General features: G+C 43.8%; 2 protein-coding genes across 4 annotated transcripts; both read right to left on the bottom strand.

Moving 5' to 3' along the window:
• Positions 1-758: 758 nt before the first annotated feature.
• On the bottom strand, positions 759-1,318 carry LOC117557156 (glutamate receptor ionotropic, NMDA 3B-like; the record flags this gene model as incomplete). Its single annotated transcript, XM_034232849.1, is given in 1 exon segment — positions 759-1,318. A coding segment is annotated over 1 exon segment (516 nt), but the record flags the coding sequence as incomplete, so codon positions are not given.
• A 4,554-nt stretch (positions 1,319-5,872) lies between these two features.
• wdr18 (WD repeat domain 18) lies at positions 5,873-23,050 on the bottom strand (the record flags this gene model as incomplete). 3 transcript variants are annotated; one of them, XM_034232852.1, is given in 7 exon segments in its annotated part: positions 5,873-5,986; positions 6,039-6,179; positions 6,382-6,450; positions 6,722-6,879; positions 20,711-20,835; positions 21,660-21,724; positions 22,907-23,050. In XM_034232852.1, coding segments are annotated over 6 exon segments (690 nt in total), but the record flags the coding sequence as incomplete, so codon positions are not given.
• Between the last annotated feature and the right edge of the window lie 2,519 nt (positions 23,051-25,569).

The following is a 25,569-nucleotide window of genomic DNA, read 5'->3' as shown; positions in this document are numbered from 1 at the left end:
CATACAGACAGACACCACCCTCCTCCAGTTCAGAGGAACCTGCAAACAGTCAAGGTCAAACAAGATCACACAAAAAACGAAAACAGATTAAAACACACATGCACTGACATACACACACTGGAGGGAGACACCAGCGGGGGGGGACACCTGGACAAGTGCCAGCCCAGGGAGCGCCCGAGATCTCTGTGTGTGTGTGTGTGTGTGTGTGTGTGTGTGTGTGTGTGTGTGTGTGTGTGTGTGTGTGTGTGTGTGTGTGTGTGTGTGTGTGTGTGTGTGTGTGTGTGTGTGTGTGTGTCTCTGTCTGGTGCAAGCTGTAACTTAAAAGACACTGCCCTTCATTCCTTCAATTTTTTCTGGTTATATACGTACATGTATATATATATATATGTGTGTGTGTGTGTGTGTGTGTGTGTGTGTGTGTGTGTGTGTGTGTGTGTGTGTGTGTGTGTGTGTGTTGTGTGTGTGTGTGTGCGTGTGAGAGAGTGTGTCTGAAACTGTGTGTATCCTCAGATGCCTACAGCTGTGTCTGTTCTATTTTTTTATTATCATTATTAAATAATTATCAGTATTTTTCACATTATAAAGACCGTGTGTGTGTGTGTATGTGTGTGTGTGTGTGTGTGTGTGTGTGTGTGTGTGTGTATGTGTGTGTGTGTGTGTGTGTGTGTGTGTGTGTGTGTGTGTGTGTGTGTGTGTGTGTGTGTGTGTGTGTGTGTGTGTGTGTGTGTGTGTGTGTGTGTGTGTGTGTGTGTGTGTACCTGTGTTTGGACAGGCTCTCCCTGCTCCAGGACGCTGATGAACGGGATCTCCATGAATGAGGACATGAGGTCCAGTTGCAGCAGCTCCTCTCGGTTCTGCGGGAACGCGAGCACCGCGGAGACCCCCGACGCCCCGAGACCCGCACACCCGCACCGGAGCACCGAGTCCGGGTCCGCCGCCGCCGGCTGCCGGGACACCAGCTCCAGACTCAAGTTGTACGGGAGAAAGAAGTTTGTCCTCATCTCCGGGTCCCGGTCCTTCTCCCTCTCCGGGTCCCGGTTCTCCCGGTTGTCCCTCTCCTCCACCGCCCGGTTGAGCGCCGCCTGGACTCGGACCCGGACCCCCCGCTGCGCCGGGAGAAGTGCCCCGACCCGCACCTTGTGCCCGATCCGCTGCAGGAGGAGGCACGGCTGCGGGTGGGGGAGGCAGGGAGGGAGGAAGAGCTGCAGAAGGAGGAAGAGGAGGAAGAGCTGCAGGAGGCTGAGGCTCCGGGACCAGGAGGAGGTGGAAGACATCCTGCCGAGCTCCACATCGCTCTGCCGCCGCTCCTCCCGGTAACTCCCGCCCAAACACCGGGAGAGAGAGAGGGAGGGGAGGGTGGGGGGAGACAGGAGGTACAGGGAGATCCTAACGGGAGAGGGGAGGATGGGGAGAGACAGGGAGGAGGTGGGACATTAAAAAGGAGGAAAGGAGGTGAAATAATAATGTGATGAAGAGGAGCAACAAGTGGTGAGGAGGTGATGAAGGAGGTGATGAAGGAGTTGTTAGAAGCGCTACACGCGGGCGTGTTTTTGGGTGGGATGCAGGAGGTACAGGGAGATCCTGACGGGAGAGGAGGGGGGGTAATAATAATACACACCATCTTTCAAAACTGGATATGCAGTGAATTATAACAATAATAAGAGAGAGACATGGAGGAGGTGGGACATTACAAAGGAGGTGAAATAAGAAGGTGATGAAGAGGAGCAACAAGTGGTGAGGAGGTGATGAAGGAGGTGTTAGAAGTGCTACACATGGGCGGTCAATAAGTAAGGGATGATGTGCAGCGTTCCCTCCTCTCCATTGGTCCCCCCCAACAGCAGTGTGTTATCTAGATTGACCAATCAGAATCGAGTATTCAACTAAGCCGGGAAATAACGACTTTTTGTTAGCATTGTGCTGTAATTAGCCGAAGTTATCGGGAACGCATTTTGTTTTTCATAATGTGATTTAATCAAATGTAAACTGCTGAAACCAGTTCTGTTACTGATTCAAACACAGACATGTTTATGTTATGTTTGTTTTGTGCGCTATGACTTTATACAAAACTAAAAAATGTAAAATGTTGAACACTGTCCCGCATTACAACTGGTCCCAGCACTGAGCCCCCAGCAAAGTGCTGGAGGTTCTATGTGAGCGTTGTATTGATATTATAATGAAGTTATACCATTATAAAATAGTGTTATATAATCATTATCACTTAATGTAACATACAGTGTGTTTTATTAACATCTTGGAAATGTAATGACTAGCAGTTAAATTAATAACTCATTCATTAATGTTCAAAGAGTTTTTGGAGATTTTAATAAATATTATCACAAGGATTGGATGAATACTCGATTCTGATTGGTCAATTTGAACATTTCAGAGGTTGTTAAGACTCGATGACAGACCGCTGTTGAGCAAAAATAATGACCGTTGCTGAAGAGGATCGAGGGAGAGGAGAGGTACAAAAAGACCAGTATCAGCAGTTATTAGAAATGAATAAACAATGAATTATTACATTGATAATTAAACTGCTTTTTAAAATGACATTATAATAAATTACACATGATTATCAAACTGTTGCTTTGAATTTTAAGTTAATGTAGTATTTATAATGTGCAGTATTTATACTGTCTATCATTAATAACATACTGTAACAGAGAGTTTATACTGTGTATTATACCGTTACTGCAGTATTACGTCTCTGGATTCAGATTTTTCTTCACTGCGAGCTTCAGAACAGTAATCGTCAGAACCTCATGTTACATAACACACACACACACACACACACACACACACACACACACACACACGCACACACACACACACACACACACACACACAATAACACATAAACATTTCCATATTAACCAAATCTCTTTGAGAAAAGTGGAACAACTGGAATTAACATTAATTAGAAAGGAATATAATCCAGTGTTTGATCCTGATTTTATGAGGAGAACACACACACACACACACACACATACACACACACTTAACGGTATATTTATTCATTTTGAATATAAACCTCAGTCGTATTATTTGAGAACCTCCGAAACCTCTGAACTTAGTCAGGTTTTAATATTTTTATTATTTAAAGGATATGTTTGCCTGCATAAGATCCTCAAGGTCAAACTAATTATGATAAGATATAATTAAATAAACCCTTCACACTGACTTAAAGACCATATGAAAAAATATTTATACCAACTTGACATTCATCATTTGTATTTTTAAAATGTCACATTTACATTCTACAGCAGATGAAGTTATTTAATTATTAATGTAGATTTTCACTAAATGTCATAAGTTATATTTCAGTCATTGTATAAACTTTAGTCTGTAAGTCTGAATAAAGTATAAATGACCGTAGACTCGATGATGGACAGATTTAAACCTTAGCGAGGAAATTATCCGTCTGAGTTCATCGTTTTAAATCTCTGCCTTTAATCCAGTTTTTAATATTCCTAATGTGTTGTTTTTTTATATCATTACAGTTTTTTTAATTTATTTTTCGGTGCAAACACTGTCACTGAGCTCTTCCTGAATAAATAAAGGGTGCATTTTTTATTTTATTAAAGGTCAAAAACAATCACAAAAGGAGATTAATCAGTAAAAGTAAAACTATTTCATTTGAAGGTTTTACAGACAGGGGGCATATCAAAGGCATTTAAAAATATTTGTTATAAATATATTACAACCAGTCCAAATATAATGAAAACACCCCAACCAAATAACAGCTAGAAAACACTCCTTTAAAATACAATTGCAATTACAATATATTATCGATTTTTTTGTTGGAATTCTTAGGAAGTGAAGTCACAGCCTTAAGCCTCATTCACTGATCATTTTATATTGAATTTAATATCTGTCAGGGAATGATTTCGCCCTACATGTTGACCTTTCGCCCTCTGACGCAGCTGATCAAGGAGGGGCTGCCCTAGCAAGTTGTTATTGTTACCAGTTTGTGACCGGGCAGCTCTCGGTCAGAGATAGTTATTGTTGTGGGACACCTGGAACACATCCTTCTCGGGGTGTAGATGACCCCGAGCCATAAGAGACAACAAATGTGATTCAGTGTCCTCAGCTGTTTAGTCTATCACATGACATTACATTTAGCTGATGCTTTTATCCAAAGCGACTTACAATAAGTGCGCTCGACCAAGAAGATACAAGCTTGAAGAAAACAGAATCATAAAGTACATCAGGTTTCATAGAGCCAAACATTTCAAGTGCTACTCAACTGGCTTTAGATAAGCCAGTCCTTTATTAGTATAAAAGTGCTTTGTTAATAGTTCTATCGCTCGAAGTGGAGTCGAAAGAGATGAGTTTTCAGTCTGGAAGGTGTGTAAGCTATCTGCTGTCCTGATGTCAATGGGGAGCTCATTCCACCATCTTGGAGCCAGGACAGCAAACCCACGTGTTTTCGCCGATGGGAACTTGGGTCCCCCTCGCAGCGAGGGTGCAGCGAGTCGTTTGGCTGATGCAGAGCGTAGTGCACGCGCTGGGGTGTACGGTTTAACCATGTCCTGGATGTACGAAGGGCCAGATCCATTCACAGCATGGTACGCAAGTACCAGTGTCTTGAAGTGGATTCTAGCAGTTACCGGAAGCCAGTGGAGGGAGCGAAGGAGCGGCGTGGTGTGGGAACATTTAGGAAGGTTGTCTATTGAAGAATGTTGATCATTACACTCTGAACTAGTTCAAACCTGGAGCTACAGGAGGGCTCTTCAGAATTGATAGTGGCATCTCAACCGTGTGGTCAGACCGTGGCCCGTGACATGTCTTGTGAATTCTCCGGCCGAAGCTCCAAATAAACCGTCAGTGTTTTCCATCAAAGCTCCAGTTCTCCTCGTGTCCTGTTTCCAATTGCTTCAGAATCCCCCCCCCCCCCCAATATCTTCTTGATATTTCTCCGGCAGAACATTGTCCTAGATTCTCTTATCAGAGAACCGGTGCCATGCTACATTTATAATTAAAAGGTTCATAGGTGTAAGTATGAATAATAAAAAGTCTACAGATCTATTAATTCACATTATGATATATATTAGTTAATAAAACACAGACATATTCTCCTGGTCTGCAGTCAGGAGCTCAGATGGAGTTTGCTGTAGAAGTGTTTCTTCTTTTTGAATGTGGTTTATTTGAAGCTACACTGCATAGAATCGCTCTGATCATTTAAACTCACACCAGCCGGGGTTAATTGAGGTCCACGTCTGAAATCTTCTGTAGACTCAGTTCCTTTAGAATAAAAGCCTAAAAGTATGTCAGGGACCGATTATTGATTTGATTGGACGGATTTAAATTACTGTTCATTTGCTGTACGTCACAAAGAGACCCCAAAAGTCTAAATCTGGGTCTAAAGTTGTCGGGGGTAATAATGAGGTAACGTTTATGTTTGTTAATAATGAGGTATAGTTTCTGATTGTTCATAATGAGGTATCGTTTCTGGTGGTTAATAATTATGTGGCAACGGGGTGTGGTTAGGGCGCCGGCTGCTGGAGTGATGAGAGTGGCTCGGCCAGGGACCAGACAGCTGATCAGAATCAGTCACTGGATAAAAGCATGTGGTTCTGGTCTGTCCTGCAGTAGGCTGGATCCTGGCGGACGCTCTTGGCCGCGGAAACAGACCCATAAAGACCCGCACTGGCCACGTTGATATTTACCCTGTCTCCTTCCATCCCCTTTTTACTGTGTGTGAGCGGAGAGGCTCACATTATGTAAAGTTGGTTAATGATGACGTAAATCCTCTTATAGTAAATTGGAAAGTTTCCGATTGTTAATAATGAGGTCAAGTTTAATTCATTATTGTAATGTGTAACATTCACTCACTGCAGGAACATTTCCACATCATCAAAGACACAGGAAGTCTTACCAAAACAAAATCATTTTATTTTATAAAAACAAAATCATCACAGACGGTTTTAACGTGTGCACATGTTTACGGAGGTGTGTGTGTGTGTGTGTGTGTGTGTGTGTGTGTGTGTGTGTGTGTGTGTGTGTGTGTGTGTGTGTGTGTGTGTGTGTGTGTGTGTCACACTGTGTGTTTATGTGGGTTTGGTGAGCAGCTGGCTGGTGAACTCGTAAAGATCTTTGTTGACTTTCTTCAGAGTTTGAACTTCCTCCTCCAGCTCGGAGACTCGAACCTTCGTGTTCTCCCCGTCTCCGTACACCGACTGAAACATCAAAATAAATATTTAATAACAAATAATCAGGGATTATAAAAATAGTGCCGATTAATGTTAATAAAGTGAGCAGGCATTCTTCGGGCTCTCTGTGACATTTTATATTTTTGTCTCTGACATTTAGCTGTTTTTTTCTCTCCAATCTGACGAACATTAGAGTCACATGATCGCCTGAAGCCCCGCCCCTTCTTACCTTGTCTGTCACAGCGTTCATCAACAAGTTCAGCCTATCAGCTTTCTGCATGTACGTCAGCTCCTCTTCCTGTCAACATTTCAAAATAAAAGAAGTCAGTCTTTCAGCCTTCTGCAGGTACGTCTGCTCCTCTTAGTGTAAACATTTCAAAATAAGAGTTCAGTCTATAATGGTCCTACAGGTAGGTCTCTTCCTGGAAACATTTCAAAATAAAAGCTTTCTGCAGGTACATCTTCCCCTCCTTCTTGGAAACATTTCAAAAATAAAAGAGGTTCAATCTCAAACTTTCTGCAGATAGGTCTCTTCCTGTAAACCTTTCAGAATAAGAGTCCACCCTCACCTGTGTGTAGAGCGCGGGGCGGACACACACCTCTGAGGCCCCGCCCCCTTCAGAGGCTTGCAGGTGTCGGCTGAACCTCGGCAGAGGGACGGCCGGACGACTGTCGGGGAGGAACATGTTCGCTGGAGCCGCCATGATGACAGCGTTCGTCACCGGACCTGAACACGGACAGGAAGTGATGTCAGAGAACTGCAGATACTAGAATTCATGTGACTGTGACCAATGAGGAGCTAGTTGACATTGACATCCGCAGAATGAAAGTTTTCTGATTGGATGTTTCTGAATGGACACTAAATGTTCTCTTTAACGAACCAATTAGCAGCCGGCTGACATGTGAAACAGCAGAATGAAAGCTTTTGATTGGATGATTCTGAGTGAAAAGTACATTTCTCAGAAGAAGAAGTAGCCCCCAAACCGTGACATCAGCTAAATGAGAGCTTCTGATTGAAGGGTTCTGAATGGACACTAAATGTTCTCTTTAACGAACCAATTAGCAGCCGGCTGACCGTGAAATCACCAAAATGACAGCTTCTGATTGGATGTTTTCATCTGGACACTAAATACCTTTAAAAAGGAACAATAAGCAGCCACCTGACATGAATGAAAGCTTCTGATTGGATGACTGAGTGAAAAGTACATTTCTTTAAAAGGAACAATAAGCAGCCACCTGACATGAATGAAAGCTTCAGATTGGATGACTGAGTGAAAAGTACATTTCTTTAATGGCCCAAGAAGCAATCCCCCACCCCCCAACTGTGACATCAGCTAAATGAGAGCTTCTGATTGGAGGGTTCTGAATGGACACTAAATCTTCTTGTTAAAGAACCAGTAAGGAGCCACCTGACACGTGCCATCAGTAGAGTGAAAGCTGCTGATTGGATGTTTCCATCTGGACAGAAACTATCTTTCACTGACCAATAAGCAGCCGGCTGACCGTGACATCCGTATATTGGGAGCTTCTGATTGGATGTTTCTGTCAGGACCAATAAGCAGCCAGCTGACCGTGACATCCGTATATTGGGAGCTTCTGATTGGATGTTTTTGATTGAATAGTACGTTTTTCTTGAATGGCCTAATTAGCAGCCACCTGAAGCGTGACACCAGCATAATAAAAGCTTCCGATTGGACGTCTCTGTCTGGACAGAAACTATCTTTCACGGACCAATGAGCAGCCGGCTGACCGTGACATCAGCAGTGCGCCTGAAGGCAGCACGAACATCAAAGTGAGGACATTTCTTCAATTTGAGAGCTGAAATAAGCGAGAGCTGCAGCAGATCCTCTCTCGGGCTGACCTGATTATTACTCATCATTTATTAATGTCAGGGAGCCGCTCTCCAATCACTGCTGCTGGTGCTCTACACATTTATGTATTCACTTATTGATATATGCCGTGAACTGTCTGAGAAACGATTCTTCACTCGTGTCTTTAAACCGTTCATCACACTCAACAATGTGCTTCTTCTTCAGAGGGAGCGTTTGATTTAAGAAGCTCCAGTAATCACATTTATGTAACTGAGGGCAGACAGCAGTCAGGTCGGTTTAAAATGTTGAAAGTAAAACCTGCCTGCTTGTTGTTGTTGATTCATAGGGGCTGGTTGATGGAGGGAAAGCATTTAAAGCATTGCAGAAGAAGAAAGCTGGATATAAATCTTCATCTGAACACTAACAGAGCCGTGTGTCTCTTTCTGTATTTCACTTTCAGCTGACGGTCGAATTGAACATGAAACTTTTATTACGACTGTGAAACTGAAGGAACTTCAGAGTCTGAACTTTGGTTTGAAAATCTTTAGACTGCAACATAAAAACTGCAACATAAAAACTGCAATATAAAACCTATACACACTGCTCTGTACACACTGCTCTGTACACACTGCACTGTACACACTGCTCTGTACACACTGCTCTGTACACACTGCTCTGTACACACTGCTCTCTACACACTGCACTGTACACACTGCTCTGGACACACTGCAACACACACATTGATTTCACCGCCACTCCAACTTCCTGTCTGGGGAATTCTGAATTAATTTCCTCAGATTAACCGGAGCTTTAATCCAAGCCAGAGCCAGAGTCTCAGGAGAGGTTAAACCGTTGGATCCTGCAGGATATATTCGAGTGATGCATTCAGGTGCTGTGTTTAGGTGATGTCTTTTGTTGAGGTCATGTGTTCAGGTGCAGGTGTTATGGTCAGGGGATCCGACACATCCCTTGAAAACATATCCCTTGTGTTCAAGGGATATGTTTATTTGTTGTGTGCGGAAGAAATGTTCAGGTGTTCTGTTAAGGTGATGCGTTCAGGTGATGCGTTCAGGTGATGTCTTCCGTTGAGGTCATGTGTTCAGGTGATGCGTTCAGGTGATGTGTTCAGGTGATGTCTTCCGTTGAGGTCATGTGTTCAGGTGATGCGTTCAGGTGATGCGTTCAGGTGATGTCTTCCGTTGAGGTCATGTGTTCAGGTGATGCGTTCAGGTGATGCGTTCAGGTGATGTCTTCCGTTGAGGTCATGTGTTCAGGTGATGCGTTCAGGTGATGCGTTCAGGTGATGCGTTCAGGTGATGTCTTCCGTTGAGGTCATGTGTTCAGGTGATGCGTTCAGGTGATGCGTTCAGGTGATGTCTTCCGTTGAGGTCATGTATGCAGGTGATGTGTTGAGGTGCAGGTGTTATGATGAGAACATGTGTTGAGGTGTCGTGTTCAGGTTATATGTTGAGTTCATGTACAGGTGTTCTGTTGAGGTGGTGTGTTTAGATGTTGTGTTAATGTGGTGTTCAGGTAAATTATTCAGGTGTTGTATTAATGTGTTGTCTTCAGGTGAGTTTTTCTGGTGTCATGTTCAGGTGCTCAGGTGTTGTGTTTAGATGCCCGTGGGATGTGTTCAGGTGATGTGTTCAGGTGATGTGTTCAGGTGTTGTGTTCAGGTGATGTGTTCAGGTGATGTGTTCAGGTGTTGTGTTCAGGTGATGTGTTCAGGTGATGTGTTCAGGTGATGTGTTCAGGTGTTGTGTTCAGGTGTTGTGTTCAGGTGATGTGTTCAGGTGATGTGTTCAGGTGTTGTGTTCAGGTGATGTGTTCAGGTGATGTGTTCAGGTGATGTGTTCAGGTGATGTGTTCAGGTGTTGTGTTCAGGTGATGTGTTCAGGTGTTGTGTTCAGGTGTTGTGTTCAGGTGTTGTGTTCAGGTGATGTGTTCAGGAGATGTGTTCACGTGAGAAGGATTTCAAGATGGCGCCTGTGTTGGCATGCCGCTCCCTCAGCTCTCTGCCTTTAGCTATCCTGTCTTTGTTTTATGTGTGTCAGAATGTCCCTGCTCTGCTTGTCTATGATCGCCAAGCTCTCCTCCACCTAAGACCCTCACTGGAGTTTATACTGCTGCCCAAACCTATATCTGGCAACCGTAAATCAACTCCCCCCCCCTCTACTGTCAGATATTCCCACCTACCTGCGCCGGTTGCCCTTCACCCTGCCTCACCGAAAGCGCTTTAGGCAACGGGGAAAGCGTGGTGGCGCACTTGTCCATCAAAAAGCACACCTGACGGCTTCTTCCGTGACTTATCCACGCATCAGATGTCATGGCCCGCCCGCTGCACGCCATCCGAGGGTTCGGTGGATTCGCCCTGTCTTTCCGGAGCTGCGGCCTCTGCTGGGCCCGCTGGCAGCTCCTCCTGCCCGACTGACTGCTCCCGGTCCGCGCGGCGTTCAACACGCACATCTTCGTCAGCTGAGACGCACTACACCTTCAGCCAGCCCGGGGAGAAAACTCTGCATGGCTTTGCTAAATGCTAGGTCAATAGCAAACAAGACGTTCCTGCTAAACGACTTCTTCACCTCTCATGATCTGGATTTAATGTTCCTGACGGAGACCTGGGTCCACACCGGCGAGTATGTACCGTTTTCTGAACTTCTTCCTCCCGACTGTACTTTCTTCAGCTCCCCCCGTACCACCGGCCGTGGTGGGGGCATAGCTTCAGTGTTTAGAGCTAATCTCCAATGCCGTTTGCTTCACCCAGTAACTATCTATGCTAGCTTCGAGTTGCAGCTTTTTGAATTGAACTTAGCCTCGCCTATACTATGCGCAGTCGTGTATCGTCCGCCAAAGTACAATAATGATTTTATAACTGACATTTCTGACTTTCTGTCCGGGATCATAGTGAAATATGATCGTGATTTGATCTGCGGAGACTTTAATGTCCATGTGTGCTGCGAGTCTAAACCTCTGGTTAGGGATTTTTTAAACCTCCTCGACTCTTTCGGTCTCATTCAGTCCGTGGCTGGCCCAACACATGATAAAGAACACACCTTAGATTTAGTATTATCGTTTGGATTGTCTATCTCTGTGGATGAAATCTGTGCAGGAACGCGTATCTCAGACCATTTACCGGTTCTGTTTACAACCTCGATCCCTTCTGTAGGAGTCGAGTCACATGCTCCTAGGCGTTGTCTGCGTTCAATTAACCCCTTGACTGCCTCACAGTTTTCAGATGCTTTTAATACTTATCCGATCTGTAAATTAGAGGTGAACTGTGCTTTTAGTGCGGATGAGCTTATCTCTTTGTTTGATTCGACATGCACACTAATACTGGATTCCGTTGCTCCTTTTACGCTTAGACGCAACAAAGTTCTCTCAGAGCCGTGGCTCAATGATTGTACTTGCGCTTTTAGACGCGCTTGTAGGCGTGCAGAGAGAAAATGGAAAAAGGATAAACTTCATGTCTCCTTAGAAACTCTTCGTGCTTGCCTCTCCGATTATCAGACGGCAGTCAAAGCCAAAACAGAGTATATTTCTCTGTTCATCTCCAAAAACAGGCCATAAACCTCAAGTTCTTTTTAATGTCCTCAATTCGATCATTAATCCTTGTGATGCTTCTCCAATTGTGCCATCAACTACTCTCTGCAATACATTTCTTAAATGATTTATCGAAAAAGTATCTGCTCGTAGGCTAGCCTATACTAGTACTACCCCAGATCCCTTTCTGTGCCCTGCTGTCCTCGACCATTTGAGCCTGTATCCTTCTCTTCTCTCTCGGAAGTAGTCAAGCACCTGCGGCCGACAAACTGCACCTCAGACAGCATTCCCTCTCACTTCCTTAGAGATGTTTTTGAATCAGTTGGAGCAAGTGTTTTATTGCTTGTAAACACTTCTCTTAGCTCAGGATGTGTCCCAGCTGCCTTCAAACATGCCGCGGTTAAGCCACTACTTAAAAAGAAAAATCTCGATCCCTCCATTCTCGCAAATTTCAGGCCCATCTCCCAGCTACCCTTTTTATCTAAAGCCCTGGAGCGAGTAGTCTACGCCCAGTTGCAGTCATTTTTAACCACGCATGGTATCCATGAAAAATGTCAGTCTGGCTTTAAACCTATGCACAGCACTGAAACAGCCCTTTTAAGAGTTTTTAATGATCTGCTCTTAGCCACCGATTCAGGCAGCCCAGCTGTTTTGGTGCTGTTAGATTTAACTGCTGCCTTTGACACTGTGGATCATAGTATCCTGTTGTCACGGCTTGAACAGTCCGCAGGCATTACAGGCTCTGCTCTTGCATGGTTCAGGTCTTATTTGACGGACCGTAGCTTCTCAGTGCAGTTAGGTGTCTTCTCCTCTGCCAAAGCCCCTCTTACCTGTGGGGTTCCCCAAGGCTCGATTCTGGGCCCCATCCTTTTTCTATTGTACATAGTGCCCCTAGGTTCAATTCTTACAAAACATAATATCCCCTTCCATTGTTACGCTGATGATGTACAGATCTATCTGCCTCTCAATCAAAATGCCAACTCATTACAGCAGTTGAAGGACTGCTTAACAGAGATTAAATCCTGGCTGAGCCAAAACTTCCTCACCCTCAATGAGAGTAAGACCGAGGTCATCTTTTTTGGACCCCAACCAACAGTCTCCCCGGTTGATATTCTGGGCTCCCTCAATAAAAATATCTTCCCCTCTGTTATGAACCTTGGAGTGACCTTCAACAGCGCCTTTAAATTTGATAAGCAGGTTAGCACTGTAGTCAAGACCTGCTTTTTCAAAATACGACTATTGGCTAAGACCAAGTCGTTTTTATCTTTTAAAGACCTAGAAAGGGTTATTAACGCCTTTGTTACCTCGAGACTGGATTACTGCAACGCTCTGTATGTGGGTATAGATCAGGCCTCAATTAGACGCCTCCAGCTAGTTCAGAATGCAGCTGCACGTCTTCTCACTGGCCATAAAAAGCGTGACCACATCACCCCAATTCTGGCTTCATTGCACTGGCTTCCAGTTCGGTTCAGAATAGATTTTAAACTCCTATTACTTGTTTTTAAAGCCCTAAATGGGCTGGCTCCTCCGGCCTATATAGCTGAACTCCTCCATCGCTACGCCCCAGGCAGAGCTTTAAGGTCGGCTGATCAGCTGCTGCTGATAGTGCCTAAGACCAGGCTTAAAACCCAAGGGCATCGAGCTTTCGCAGCGGCTGGCCCCAGGCTCTGAAATACTCTGCCCCTCCATGTGAGGTCGGCCCAGACCCTGGGGGTTTTTAAATCAACACTTAAAACTCACTTTTTCTCTTTGGCTTTTGTTTAATTATCTATTTATTCATTTATTTAGTTATTTATTTATTCATTTAGTTCTTTATTTTAATATTTATAACATAACATAGGATTTCATAAAGTATAGTTTTAGTTTATACATTATTCAAATATAGGAATAGTAGATAGGATTACTTAAAATATAGTACCTTATATTTCATCTTTTTTCCCTTTAGACCCTTGCGGTTTATTCTTAAAAATCCTTACCCTTACCCACCCCCCATTTTTCCCTCTGCTGGTCTATGGCCTTGTAGAGGGTAACGGGGTACAGAGTTGCTTAGATAAGCGGGGGAGTGCATCTGACGAAGAGATAGGTTGTTGTGCTCCCTATCTCTGTTTCTTATATATATCTATAGAACTGCTCGGGTCTTGATAGATTGAGTGGGGAAGTTCATGAGATCTTTCTAGAGGGTTATCAAGAATAACTTTTATCCAATGACCTTTCCCCTCTCTGTCTGTGTCTGTGTATTCTCTTGTTCCGATTAACCCAGCCAAATCTTTTTTCTTGTTTTGTATCTATATCTACGCCGGGATCCGGAGTCGAGGCTGATCCTCTTGCTGTAGTCCTGTGTCTTGGATCCTCTATCCTGAGTTCTGGATTAAGTCGTGGACTTCGGGTCGTGGCTGAACCTGTCTCTGCGGTCCTGCCTTGGGTCTCGTCATGCTGCTTCCCTGATGGCTTCCACAGGATTGTAGCTGACATCCTCGTGGATTCATCTTCTTATTACAGACACATGCATTTCCTAACATTCGGTCTATATGCTGTAAAATGTATTAACTCTTCCATTTACACACGGCATCTATTGCACGTCTGTCCGTCCTGGGAGAGGGATCCCTCCTCTGTTGCTCTCCCTGAGGTTTCTCCCATGTTCCCCTTAAACTGTGGGTTTTCTCTGGAAGTGTTTCCTTGTACGAAGTGAGGGTCTAAGGACAGAGGGTCTAAGGACCAAGGGTGTCGTTTTTCTCATACTGATATTCTGAACAATCTGTGTTGTTGTATTTGCTGTAAAGTGTCTCTACTGTAGGCTATTTGTATTATATGTACAGCACTTTGTCTCCACCAAAAATCGTTTATAAATGTGCTATATAAATAAAACTTGATTTGATTTGATTTGAGGTGATGTGTTCAGGTGTTGTGTTCATGTGATGTGTTCAGGTGTTCAGGTGATGTGTTCAGGTGATGTGTTCAGGTGATGTGTTCAGGTGATGTGTTCAGGTGATGTGTTCAGGTGATGTGTTCAGGTGATGTGTTCTGGTGATGTGTTCTGGTGATGTGTTCTGGTGATGTGTTCAGGTGATGTGTTCAGGTGATTGTGTTCAGGTGTTGTGTTCTGGTGATGTGTTCAGGTGATGTGTTCAGGTGATGTGTTCAGGTGATGTGTTCAGGTGATGTGTTCTGGTGATGTGTTCAGGTGTTGTGTTCTGGTGATGTGTTCAGGTGATGTGTTCAGGTGATGTGTTCAGGTGATGTGTTCTGGTGATGTGTTCAGGTGATGTGTTCAGGTGATGTGTTCAGGTGATGTGTTCAGGTGATGTGTTCAGGTGATGTGTTCAGGTGATGTGTTCAGGTGATGTGTTCTGGTGATGTGTTCAGGTGATGTGTTCTGGTGATGTGTTCTGGTGATGTGTTCAGGTGATGTGTTCAGGTGTTGTGTTCAGGTGATGTGTTCAGGTGATGTGTTCAGGTGTTGTGTTCAGGTGTTGTGTTCAGGTGTTGTGTTCAGGTGTTGTGTTCAGGTGATGTGTTCAGGTGATGTGTTCAGGTGATGTGTTCTGGTGATGTGTTCAGGTGATGTGTTCAGGTGATGTGTTCTGGTGTTGTGTTCAGGTGGTGTGTTCAGGTGATGTGTTCAGGTGATGTGTTCAGGTGATGTGTTCAGGTGTTGTGTTCAGGTGATGTGTTCAGGTGTTGTGTTCAGGTGATGTGTTCAGGTGATGCGTTCAGGTGGTGCGTTCAGGTGGTGCGTTCAGGTGTTGCGTTCAGGTGTAGCGTTCTGCTGTTGCGTTCTGCTGTTGCGTTCAGGTGATGAGTTCAGGTGATGTGTTCAGGTGATGTGTTCAGGTGATGCGTTCAGGTGATGCGTTCAGGTGATGCGTTCAGGTGATGCGTTCAGGTGATGCGTTCAGGTGTTGTGTTCAGGTGATGTGTTCAAGTGATGTGTTCTGGTGATGTGTTCAAGTGATGTGTTCAGGTGTTTCCTCTATAGTGTGATGTGTTTAAGTGATGTGTTCAAGTGCCTCTGGTGTTTCCTCTGCAGTCTGATGTGTTCAGGTGTTGTGTTCAGGTGATGTGTTCAGGTACCTCAGGTGTTTCCTCTGCAGTGTCATGTGTTCAGGAGTGCACCAGCTGGGCGTAACTCTACATCCGACGTAGAACCGAAGGTTAAGACCAAACAAAGGTTATGACGAGTGCACCACTTAGACTTAAGCCCTGTTTGCGTTGCGGTGTAACTTTTACGCCTAGTGTGGAGCAGGCGTAAATCGGAAAGAGAGAATAGTATCCATAATAACGTAAAACAGGCAAGAAGGAAAATAACGATGGCAGTGTGTCTTGTTTAACAACGAAACGGCATTAAGATGAGTTGTCCGTGATCGAACAACCCCACTGGACATCTATTCAGTGAGCTGATGGAGAGGTTTCGTTTCGGCAGACAAGCGCTTTTTGATTTAATCGAGGAGATCTCCCCTCAACTCCAGCACGGATCAGACAGAAACGCTGCGCTCTCCCCAACCTTACAGGTGCCGATTGCACGCTTAAGTTCGAGTGTTAAATTATTATTAGACGTGTTTTGAATGTATTGACGTGGACACGCATCTTAAGACGAGGTGCAGCTACGACCGTGACTAGGCAGGCTTGGTGCACTCTGTGTAAATTCAGATCACTAAGTCAGACGTAGCTAAGCATGACGTTAGAGTTAAGACATACTTTTTCGCGCCCAGCTGGTGCACTCCACTCAGGTGTTTCCTCTGCAGTGAGTTGGCAGCTCCTCTCTCTCAGTGTGATTAATGTCTCAGTGTTGGACCACATCGAGACCATTAGTGTAATTCCTGCAGCTGCAGCCAAGTGGAGATCAATATTTATAATTGAGTGTTACATAATCAGCCGGTCTTTATTACCACAACAAGGAGGAAATACTCAGATTTTTTAAGTACAAACCTCTGCCTTCCAACACAGAGTGTGGTTTTATGCAGAATGGAAGTTTTTGAAAGAGATTTACAACATGTGGAGGAGGGAAAACCTTTTAAAAACCAACCTGGACTGTAAAACATTCACACTTTCATCAGATTAAAACGCGAGGAGAGATCCCAGGAGATCATTAAATTGTTTCCACGTGTCCCACTTACAGTCCAAAATTATTAAGATCTATGTCTGTGATTTTCCTCCTCAAAAGAGAAGCTGCTTCTAATATAATTTCAGAGAACAGAGAAGACCTGCTCTTTATGAAAATTACCCTGAGATAACCTCAAGATTGTTTCTTGTTTTCTTTGTCGTCACCATCTTGGTTTCTCATTGACTTCTATTCAATCTGAAGTAATCAAGAGAGGGAGAAGTATCTTATTTTCTCATAGACTTCTATTCAATCTGAGGTAATCAAGAGAGGGAGAAGTATCTTATTTTCTCATAGACTTCTATTCAATCTGAGGTAATCAAGAGAGGGAGAAGTATCTTATTTTCTCATAGACTTCTATTCAATCTGAGGTAATCAAGAGAGAGAGAGAGAAGTATCTAATTTTCTCATAGACTTCTATATAATCTCATTTATTTTGTACCCAGGAGCAGTCGCCTCCTCTGGGAGTCTCGTCTGACATCAGATCTCTTTCACAGTGACGAGGTCTCACTCTGATGTTTCTTAATAACAGCCTGAAGGAGAGGGAAACGTGGAGCCCTGCATCTTCTCCACACATCTCACATTTATCTTTCATTTCTCAGTTTCCTGCTCATGAACTGCAGCTGAACTCACACACACAGCCCAGAGTGAAGTTACACACTGACGGACACACTGTGATTTGTATGCATGTCCCAATATGTATGCATGTCTTTTCCCAGAGTGGAAAATAAGCCAATATTCTTAGTGACAGTCAAGAGCAATAATACAGAGAAACAAATCAACTCTGCACAGTGGAGGAAATGCATACTTTTCCATCCACTTGGTATTCCTAAGTATGTATGCTGCGTGTATTTTGTTGTGATGTTTTGTTTTTGTTTTGATGGCACCCTTAAAAAGGGAGAAGCATTTATCTCATTGAACATGTATAATGACATTAAACTATTCTATTCTATTGTACACACTAGTGCTGGGGGGAAACGATTATTTTGAAAACGATTAATCGGGCGATTATTTGATCGATTAGTCGACTAATCGAACGATTATTTTTCTGTTGTTCAATTCATAAAAAACGTAATGTAAAAAAAAAAATTTCACGATACTGTGTCTCAGGGGATCTTAATATTTAAGAACCTATTAATGTGTTATACCAGATTAACGGAAATAATCTCAGCTAACTGACGATACAAACCATGTTTACCAAAACAAAACACAAGTCTCATAAGAAGCATCTAAATGACCCCTGAGCGAAAAATGCTAACGGACATTGGCACAGAACTCAAGATAAAAGTACCCTTATTACTTATCGTAGCTGCACATACAATATATCCGATTAAAGCTGAGACTCCACAGATTATGTAGGTACATAGTATCATCACTGAGTGATCCGGACTCGCGACAGGGGAAGCAAATACAGTCATCACAACACGTACCTTCACAGAGCTTCTAGGGAGATCGTCTCACCGCCGTAGCTGTCAATCTGATCAAAAGACGTGTTCAATGGCAATAAAATGAGAAAAAAAGCGGCTGAATCGGTTAATCCATAGGTTTTTAACGTCTATGTATAAAAAAATGATTGAATTTATAATCCATAATTCCATTTTAAATCGGAGAGCAAATGCTAGCTGCTAATAGTTGCCACCACAGCTAGCTGCTGCTTCCGGTCCAGCAGCAGTCTCAGTGAGATATAAATATATAAATATCTTTGCGTTTTGGACTAACTTTAAAGTATTCCCATGCTTTTGAAGACCTGGGGCGAGATGTTTTCGTTTGAGGGCTTCGTGCGCAATCCTGTGAGGAGGAGTTGGTAGCCGTTTCAGTCTCCATTGTGTTAGAAGTGCGATTGCGAACTGCTTGTTGCTTTGGGTGACCCACGTGTGTGTGGCGTCATACAGTCTATGGTGGTGACGCGTCGACGCGGAAATATGTCGTCGACGATATTTTGAAGTCGACGCGTCGACAACGTCGACGCGTCGCTACAGCACTAGTGCACACACACTCCAATGTGAGTGTGTGTGCTTATATCAAACACTCACATTTGAAAGCAAGACGTCTGGGACCAAGTTAAAGTCACATGATCCCTTCAAAGTATGCATTTCTAATATACTATATAACTAAATATTTAATCGTATTTTTAATGAGATTGCTAATTGTTTTTTTGATGTACTCTTCGTTTCAGCTGATTATTTAACTGTTATTTGATCACATGACCTTCATCTTCGTCCTAAGAAGATCATGTGATGTGTTCAAAGTGGATATTTCCCCATCTTCGTGTTTCTCCGAATTTTGAAGTGGATTCTTCTGCTGTGATTTTAGAATCAATAATTCCAGGACAGTGGTGGTTTCTCTGGTGTTTCCCAGCATGCAGCTGAACCCGCTGAGACGAATCGGTTTGAGGAGCTGCGTCACGGAGGATGAAGCTTTCCTTTCGTCCGAAAAAACGTGACGGGGGCGAGTCCAGCCAGAGGAGGGATTATCGTCTCCTGACGTTTGAAGTGAGGATTTGGTTAATTACAAAGTGCCAGTCATGATCACGGCGAGCATTTCTTTTTCATGTTCCCGTCAGTCGCAGCAGAATCACTTATTATGAATGAGACGGAGAGCAAAAGCTCCAGAGACGGCGCTTCATTAATAACCCGTCAGCAGACACGCAGGTTAAATTATCTCCCGAGACTCTCATCAAATCTGACCTGATTCAGTCTGATTCTCACCGATCAACACGCCGGTACTGGCCTCTCTCAACGCCCAGTAATGCAGATTCATATATTTATTTAAAAATAAAACAAAGCTTCAAAACAACAAGTCTGACCACTTCTATCAATAATCAATTATATGTATGACAGACCAGATCAATAACACCTCAATACAGTCACAATAATATAGCTTTTATGGCTGGAAGGCTTTTATTGTGAAGGAGCTGGAAGGCTTTTATTGTGAAGGAGCTGGAAGGCTTTTATTGTGAAGGGGCTGGAAGGCTTTTATTGTGAAGGAGCTGGAAGGCTTTTATTGTGAAGGGGCTGGAAGGCTTTTATTGTGAAGGGGCTGGAAGGCTTTTATTGTGAAGGGGCTGGAAGGCTTTTATTGTGAAGGGGCTGGAAGGCTTTTATTGTGAAGGAGCTGATGGGCTTTTATTGTGAAGGAGCTGAAGGGCTTTTATTGTGAAGGGGCTGGAAGGCTTTTATTGTGAAGGGGCTGGAAGGCTTTTATTGTGAAGGGGCTGGAAGGCTTTTATTGTGAAGGAGCTGAAGGGCTTTTATTGTGAAGGGGCTGGAAGGCTTTTATTGTGAAACAGCTGGAAGGCTTTTATTGTGAAGGAGCTGAAGGGCTTTTATTGTGAAGGGGTTGAAGGGCTTTTATTGTGAAGGGGCTGGAATTATTTTATTGTGAAACAGCTGGAAGGCTTTTATTGTGAAGGAGTTGGAATTATTTTATTGTGAAACAACTGGAAGGCTTTTATTGTGAAACAGCTGGAAGGCTTTTATTGTGAAGGTTATGCCAGGCTTTTATTGTGAAGGAGCTGGAAGGCTTTCATTGTGAAGGGGCTGAAGGGCTTTTATTGTGGAACAGTTGGAAGGCTATTATTATGAAGGCGCTTAAGGGCTTTTATTGTGAAACAACTACAAGGCTCTTATTGTGAAGGAGCTTGCGGTCTTTTATTTTGAAACAGCTGGAAGGCTTTTATTGTGAAGGAGCTTGCGGTCTTTTATTTTGAAGAAGCTGGAAGGCTTTTATTGTGAAACAACTCGAGGGCTTTTATTGTGGAAACAACTGGAAGGCTTTTATTGTGGAACAGCTGGAAGGCTTTTATTGTGGAACAGCTGGAAGGCTTTTATTGTGAAGGAGCTGAAGGGCTTTTATTGTGAAGAAACTCGAGGGCTTTTATTGTGAAACAACTGGAAGGCTTTTATTGTGGAACGACTGGAAGGCTTTTATTGTGAAGGAGCTGAAGGGCTTTTATTGTGAAACAACTGGAAGGCTTTTATTGTGAAGGAGCTGAAGGGCTTTTATTGTGAAACAGCTGAAGGTTAGTCCCTTGTCTAAAAAAAGGGCCACCTGATTGGCTGGTTGTTTTCAGTCAAAGATTACATCACGGTGGGGGCGGGGCTTACCTTTGTGTGCGAGGGAGCGGATGCTCTGCTTGCTCTGGATGTCCCAGAGTCGAACTGTCTCGTCATGTGACCCCGAGAGCAGCAGCGTGCCGTCCATCGACACCGAGAGACACGTCACCAGGTTCCTGAAACCACAAATCACACGTGAACTGAGAGAAATCACACGTGAACTGAGAGAAATCACACGTAAACTGAGAGAAATCAAACATTTACTGAGAGAAATCACACATTGTACTTACCTGAGAGTTCAAATAAAAAGGTCTTCATTTTAAATTACACACACCTGTAAACACCAGAGTGTGTGTGTTACGGCTCTTTATTTAAATGGCCAAACTGTACACACCTGACAGTATGTGTTAGATATATTTTATTTCTTTAAATGCTTATGCAAACATCTGCTTCCTGGCCTGTGTTCGTCGTCCATAACATACGCCTGCCCATACCATAACCCCACCACCACCATGGGCCACTCGATTCACAACATTACCCTAACCCTAACCCTACCCCTCACACCAGATACTGCCTGGTTTTCGGACCCCCCCAGACCCCCCCAATAAAGCAAAACTGCACGTTTCAGAGTGGCCTTTTATTGTGGCCAGCCTAAGGCACACCTGTGCAATAATCATGCTGTCTAATCAGCATCTTGATATGCCACACCTGTGAGGTGGGATGGATTATCTCGGCAAAGGAGAAGTGCTCACTATCACAGATTCTTTCAGATTTGTGAACAATATTTGAGAGAAATGGTTATTTTGTGTTTATAGAAAAGGTTTTAGATCTTTGAGTTCACCTCATGAGAAGTGGGAGCAAAAACAAAAGTGTTGCGTTTATATTTTTGTTCAGTGTAGCTGACGTACCTGTACACACCTGAGTTACAGCTCTTTATCTAAATTAATCCCCTGTACACAACTGAGATTTAGGGTTACATGTCTTCATATAGATAACTCACCTGTGTCCTTTGAAGGTCGTGTCTCCGTCGCTGTCAGACTGAAACGATTTTTCCCGGCTGAGACTCTGCAGATCAAACATAAACATTAAAACAAGGATATATGAACACACACTGATACACACACAGATATATGAATACACACAGATATATGAATACAGACTAACAGACACATTTTCTGTGTCTTGGAGTGTGAGCAGCGCCTCGGTTTGGGGGGGGGGATTAACTATGTGAAGCTTTAAAATGTTAATCTGCTGTGAAGAGAAACAACAGCAGAGTCAGAAGAAAAGGCTCGATGGGGATGAATGAATAAAGACTGCAGCATTTATCCTCGGCTGCACACACACACACACACACACACACACACACACACACACACACACACACACACACACACACACACACACACACACACACACACACACACACACACACACACACACACACACACACACACACACACACACACACACACACACACACACACACACACACACACACACACACACACACACACACACACACACACACACACACACACACACACACACACACACACACACACACACACACACACACACACACACACACACACACACACACACACACACACACACACACACACACACACACACACACACACACACACACTCCTCCCCTCGAAGCGGAACCGAAGTTTGTTTGTGCCCTGCATGTGTGTAATTATACTGGGGGGGGAACAATGTCAAAATAAGGATCACTGTAGAGATCAAACTGATGACGAGTGTGCCGACTGTAATGTAAATGCTATGTGACTCAGAATAAAGAATCATTTACATTTCTTTATCAAAGACATGTGGAGGTGGATGCAGCTGAAGGATGAAGGATGAAGGAAGGAGGAGGTGGATGCAGCTGAAGGAAAGAGGAAGGAGGAAAGAGGAGGTGGATGCAGCTGAAGGATGAAGGATGAAGGAAGGAGGAGGTGGGGGTGAAGGAAGGAGGAGGTGGATGCAGCTAAAGGATGAAGGATGGAGGAAGGAGGAGGTGGATGCAGCTGAAGGAAAGAAGAAGGAGGAAAGAGGAGGTGGATGCAGCTGAAGGAAAGAGGAAGGAGGAAGGAGGAGGTGGATGCAGCTGAAGGATGGAGGATGGAGGAAGGAGGAGGTGGGGGTGAACAGGAAGTAGCATGTTGGGATGTAGACTGGGAACATTGAGGGCTGCAGGGTTTGGTGATGAAGCGATTATTTAGTCACATTAGTGTTGAGACCGACCTGGCTGCAGAGTGAGACCTGGAAGATGTTCCCGTCGCTGCCTCCACAGAACAGGAAGTACTCCGAGGGGTCGAAGGTCACCGACATGATCTCCACGTCAAACAGAACGGAGAGCAGCAGCTCACCTGAGGACAGCTCCCACACCTGGAGAGAGAGAGAGGGAACCCTTTAGAACCTGAACACTTTAGAACATGAACTCTTCAAAACATGAACCCTCCAGGGCTGCAGTGGAATCGTCCATTTAGCTTAGGAACCTTCCTAACGGAGTGAAATGACCCGGAAGTCCCTCAGTGGCAGCCATGATAAGAGCCGTTCCAATTCTCTAAATGAAAGGAAAGGAGGTTTCAAACTTCCTTTATCACCTCCTTTAGCTTAGGAACCACTGGACCTCCCTAACCGAAAGGAGAGGAGAAAATGCTGCCCCACAATGCATTGCAGCCGCAGCATTTGCCGTCACTCAACAGTCGGCCGTTCACGCAAACAACCGATTATGACGGAGAAATGATATCATGAAAGTTACGGTGCTTATTAAGCTTTTTAAAACGTATGTGGTAAGTTGCCAAAGTGCTTTGTTCTGAACGTTCATCAGTATTATAATCAAAGAGAGAAATATGAACGTTAGTTTTTACTGAAATGATCAAATAAAGTCAACATCTCTCAGTCTTCACTGAGCTGTGTGGGGTTTGTTCAACTTTTAAAAGATGTTTGAATGGTGATATACACAGTGATAGATGTTAAGGACTAACGTTTATAATAAATACATCTGTATTGATTTAAGATCTTTTCATCAATCATACGTATTGGGATCATTTGTATTAATGAGGACCGGAGGGAGAGGGGGACGAGCAGAAGCTTCACTTTCCTTTTTATTTCAATTCCAGCTTTGGTCCTGAAGAATCTGTTTCTCTGTTGTCCCCGTTCATAAAGCATAAAGCAACAGCATCAGAGCACAGAGTCTCTAGATGAGTTACAGGAGTCCCTCGTTCTTATTGAACATCCATGTTGTAGTCCGCTGTATAGAGAACTGTAGTTTCCATAGTTTCCCCACAGCAGCAGACGCACATTCAGGACGTCCGCTGGCGCATCAGAAACACGTGGGATAGTGAAAGTGCAGTCGATTCTCTAAAGTACCGCGGTCTCTTCTCCTAAGTCCTTTTGAATTCTCCTATCCACTATCCCTTAACCCCGTGACCTTTCACTCAGAGGTCAAGGAATAGGAGATAGGAGGTGATTTCTGGACTATTCGACTGCAAACCTAAACTCTTTAGAACATGAACTCTTCAGAACCTGAACTCTTCAGAACCTGAACCCTTTAGAACCTGAACTCTTCAGAACATGAACTCTTTAGAACCTGAACTCTTCAGAACATGAACTCTTTAGAACCTGAACTCTTCAGAACCTGAACTCTTCAGAACATGAACTCTTTAGAACCTGAACCCTTCAGAACCTGAACCCTTTAGAACCTGAACTCTTCAGAACATGAACCCTTTAGAACCTGAACCCTTTAGAACCTGAACCCTTTAGAACCTGAACTCTTCAGAACATGAACTCTTCAGAACCTGAACCCTTTAGAACCTGAACTCTTTAGAACCTGAACCCTTTAGAACCTGAACTCTTTAGAACCTGAACCCTTTAGAACCTGAACTCTTCAGAACATGAACTCTTCAGAACCTGAACCCTTTAGAACCTGAACTCTTCAGAACATGAACTCTTTAGAACCTGAACCCTTTAGAACCTGAACCCTTTAGAACCTGAACTCTTTAGAACCTGAACCCTTCAGAACCTGAACCCTTTAGAACCTGAACTCTTCAGAACATGAACCCTTTAGAACCTGAACCCTTTAGAACCTGAACTCTTCAGAACCTGAACTCTTCAGAACATGAACCCTTTAGAACCTGAACCCTTTAGAACCTGAACTCTTCAGAACATGAACCCTTTAGAACCTGAACCCTTTAGAACCTGAACTCTTCAGAACCTGAACTCTTCAGAACATGAACTCTTTAGAACATGAACTCTTCAGAACCTGAACCCTTTAGAACCTGAACTCTTCAGAACCTGAACCCTTTAGAACATGAACTCTTCAGAACCTGAACCCTTTAGAACCTGAACTCTTCAGAACATGAACTCTTCAGAACATGAACTCTTCAGAACCTGAACCCTTTAGAACCTGAACTCTTCAGAACATGAACTCTTTAGAACCTGAACCCTTCAGAACCTGAACCCTTTAGAACATGAACTCTTCAGAACCTGAACCCTTTAGAACCTGAACTCTTCAGAACATGAACTCTTCAGAACATGAACTCTTCAGAACATGAACTCTTCAGAACCTGAACCCTTTAGAACCTGAACTCTTCAGAACCTGAACCCTTTAGACCCTGAACTCTTCAGAACATGAACTCTTCAGAACCTGAACCCTTTAGAACCTGAACTCTTCAGAACATGAACTCTTTAGAACCTGAACCCTTCAGAACCTGAACCCTTTAGAACATGAACTCTTCAGAACCTGAACCCTTTAGAACCTGAACTCTTCAGAACATGAACTCTTCAGAACCTGAACCCTTTTGAACCTGAACCCTTCAGAACCTGAACCCTTTAGAACCTGAACTCTTCAGAACATGAACTCTTCAGAACCTGAACCCTTTTGAACCCGAGCCTTTTAGACC

Source organism: Gymnodraco acuticeps, unplaced genomic scaffold (assembly GCF_902827175.1).
Source record: "Gymnodraco acuticeps unplaced genomic scaffold, fGymAcu1.1, whole genome shotgun sequence".
Taxonomy (NCBI): domain Eukaryota; kingdom Metazoa; phylum Chordata; class Actinopteri; order Perciformes; family Bathydraconidae; genus Gymnodraco; species Gymnodraco acuticeps.
This window is presented reverse-complemented; position numbering and strand designations above follow the sequence as displayed.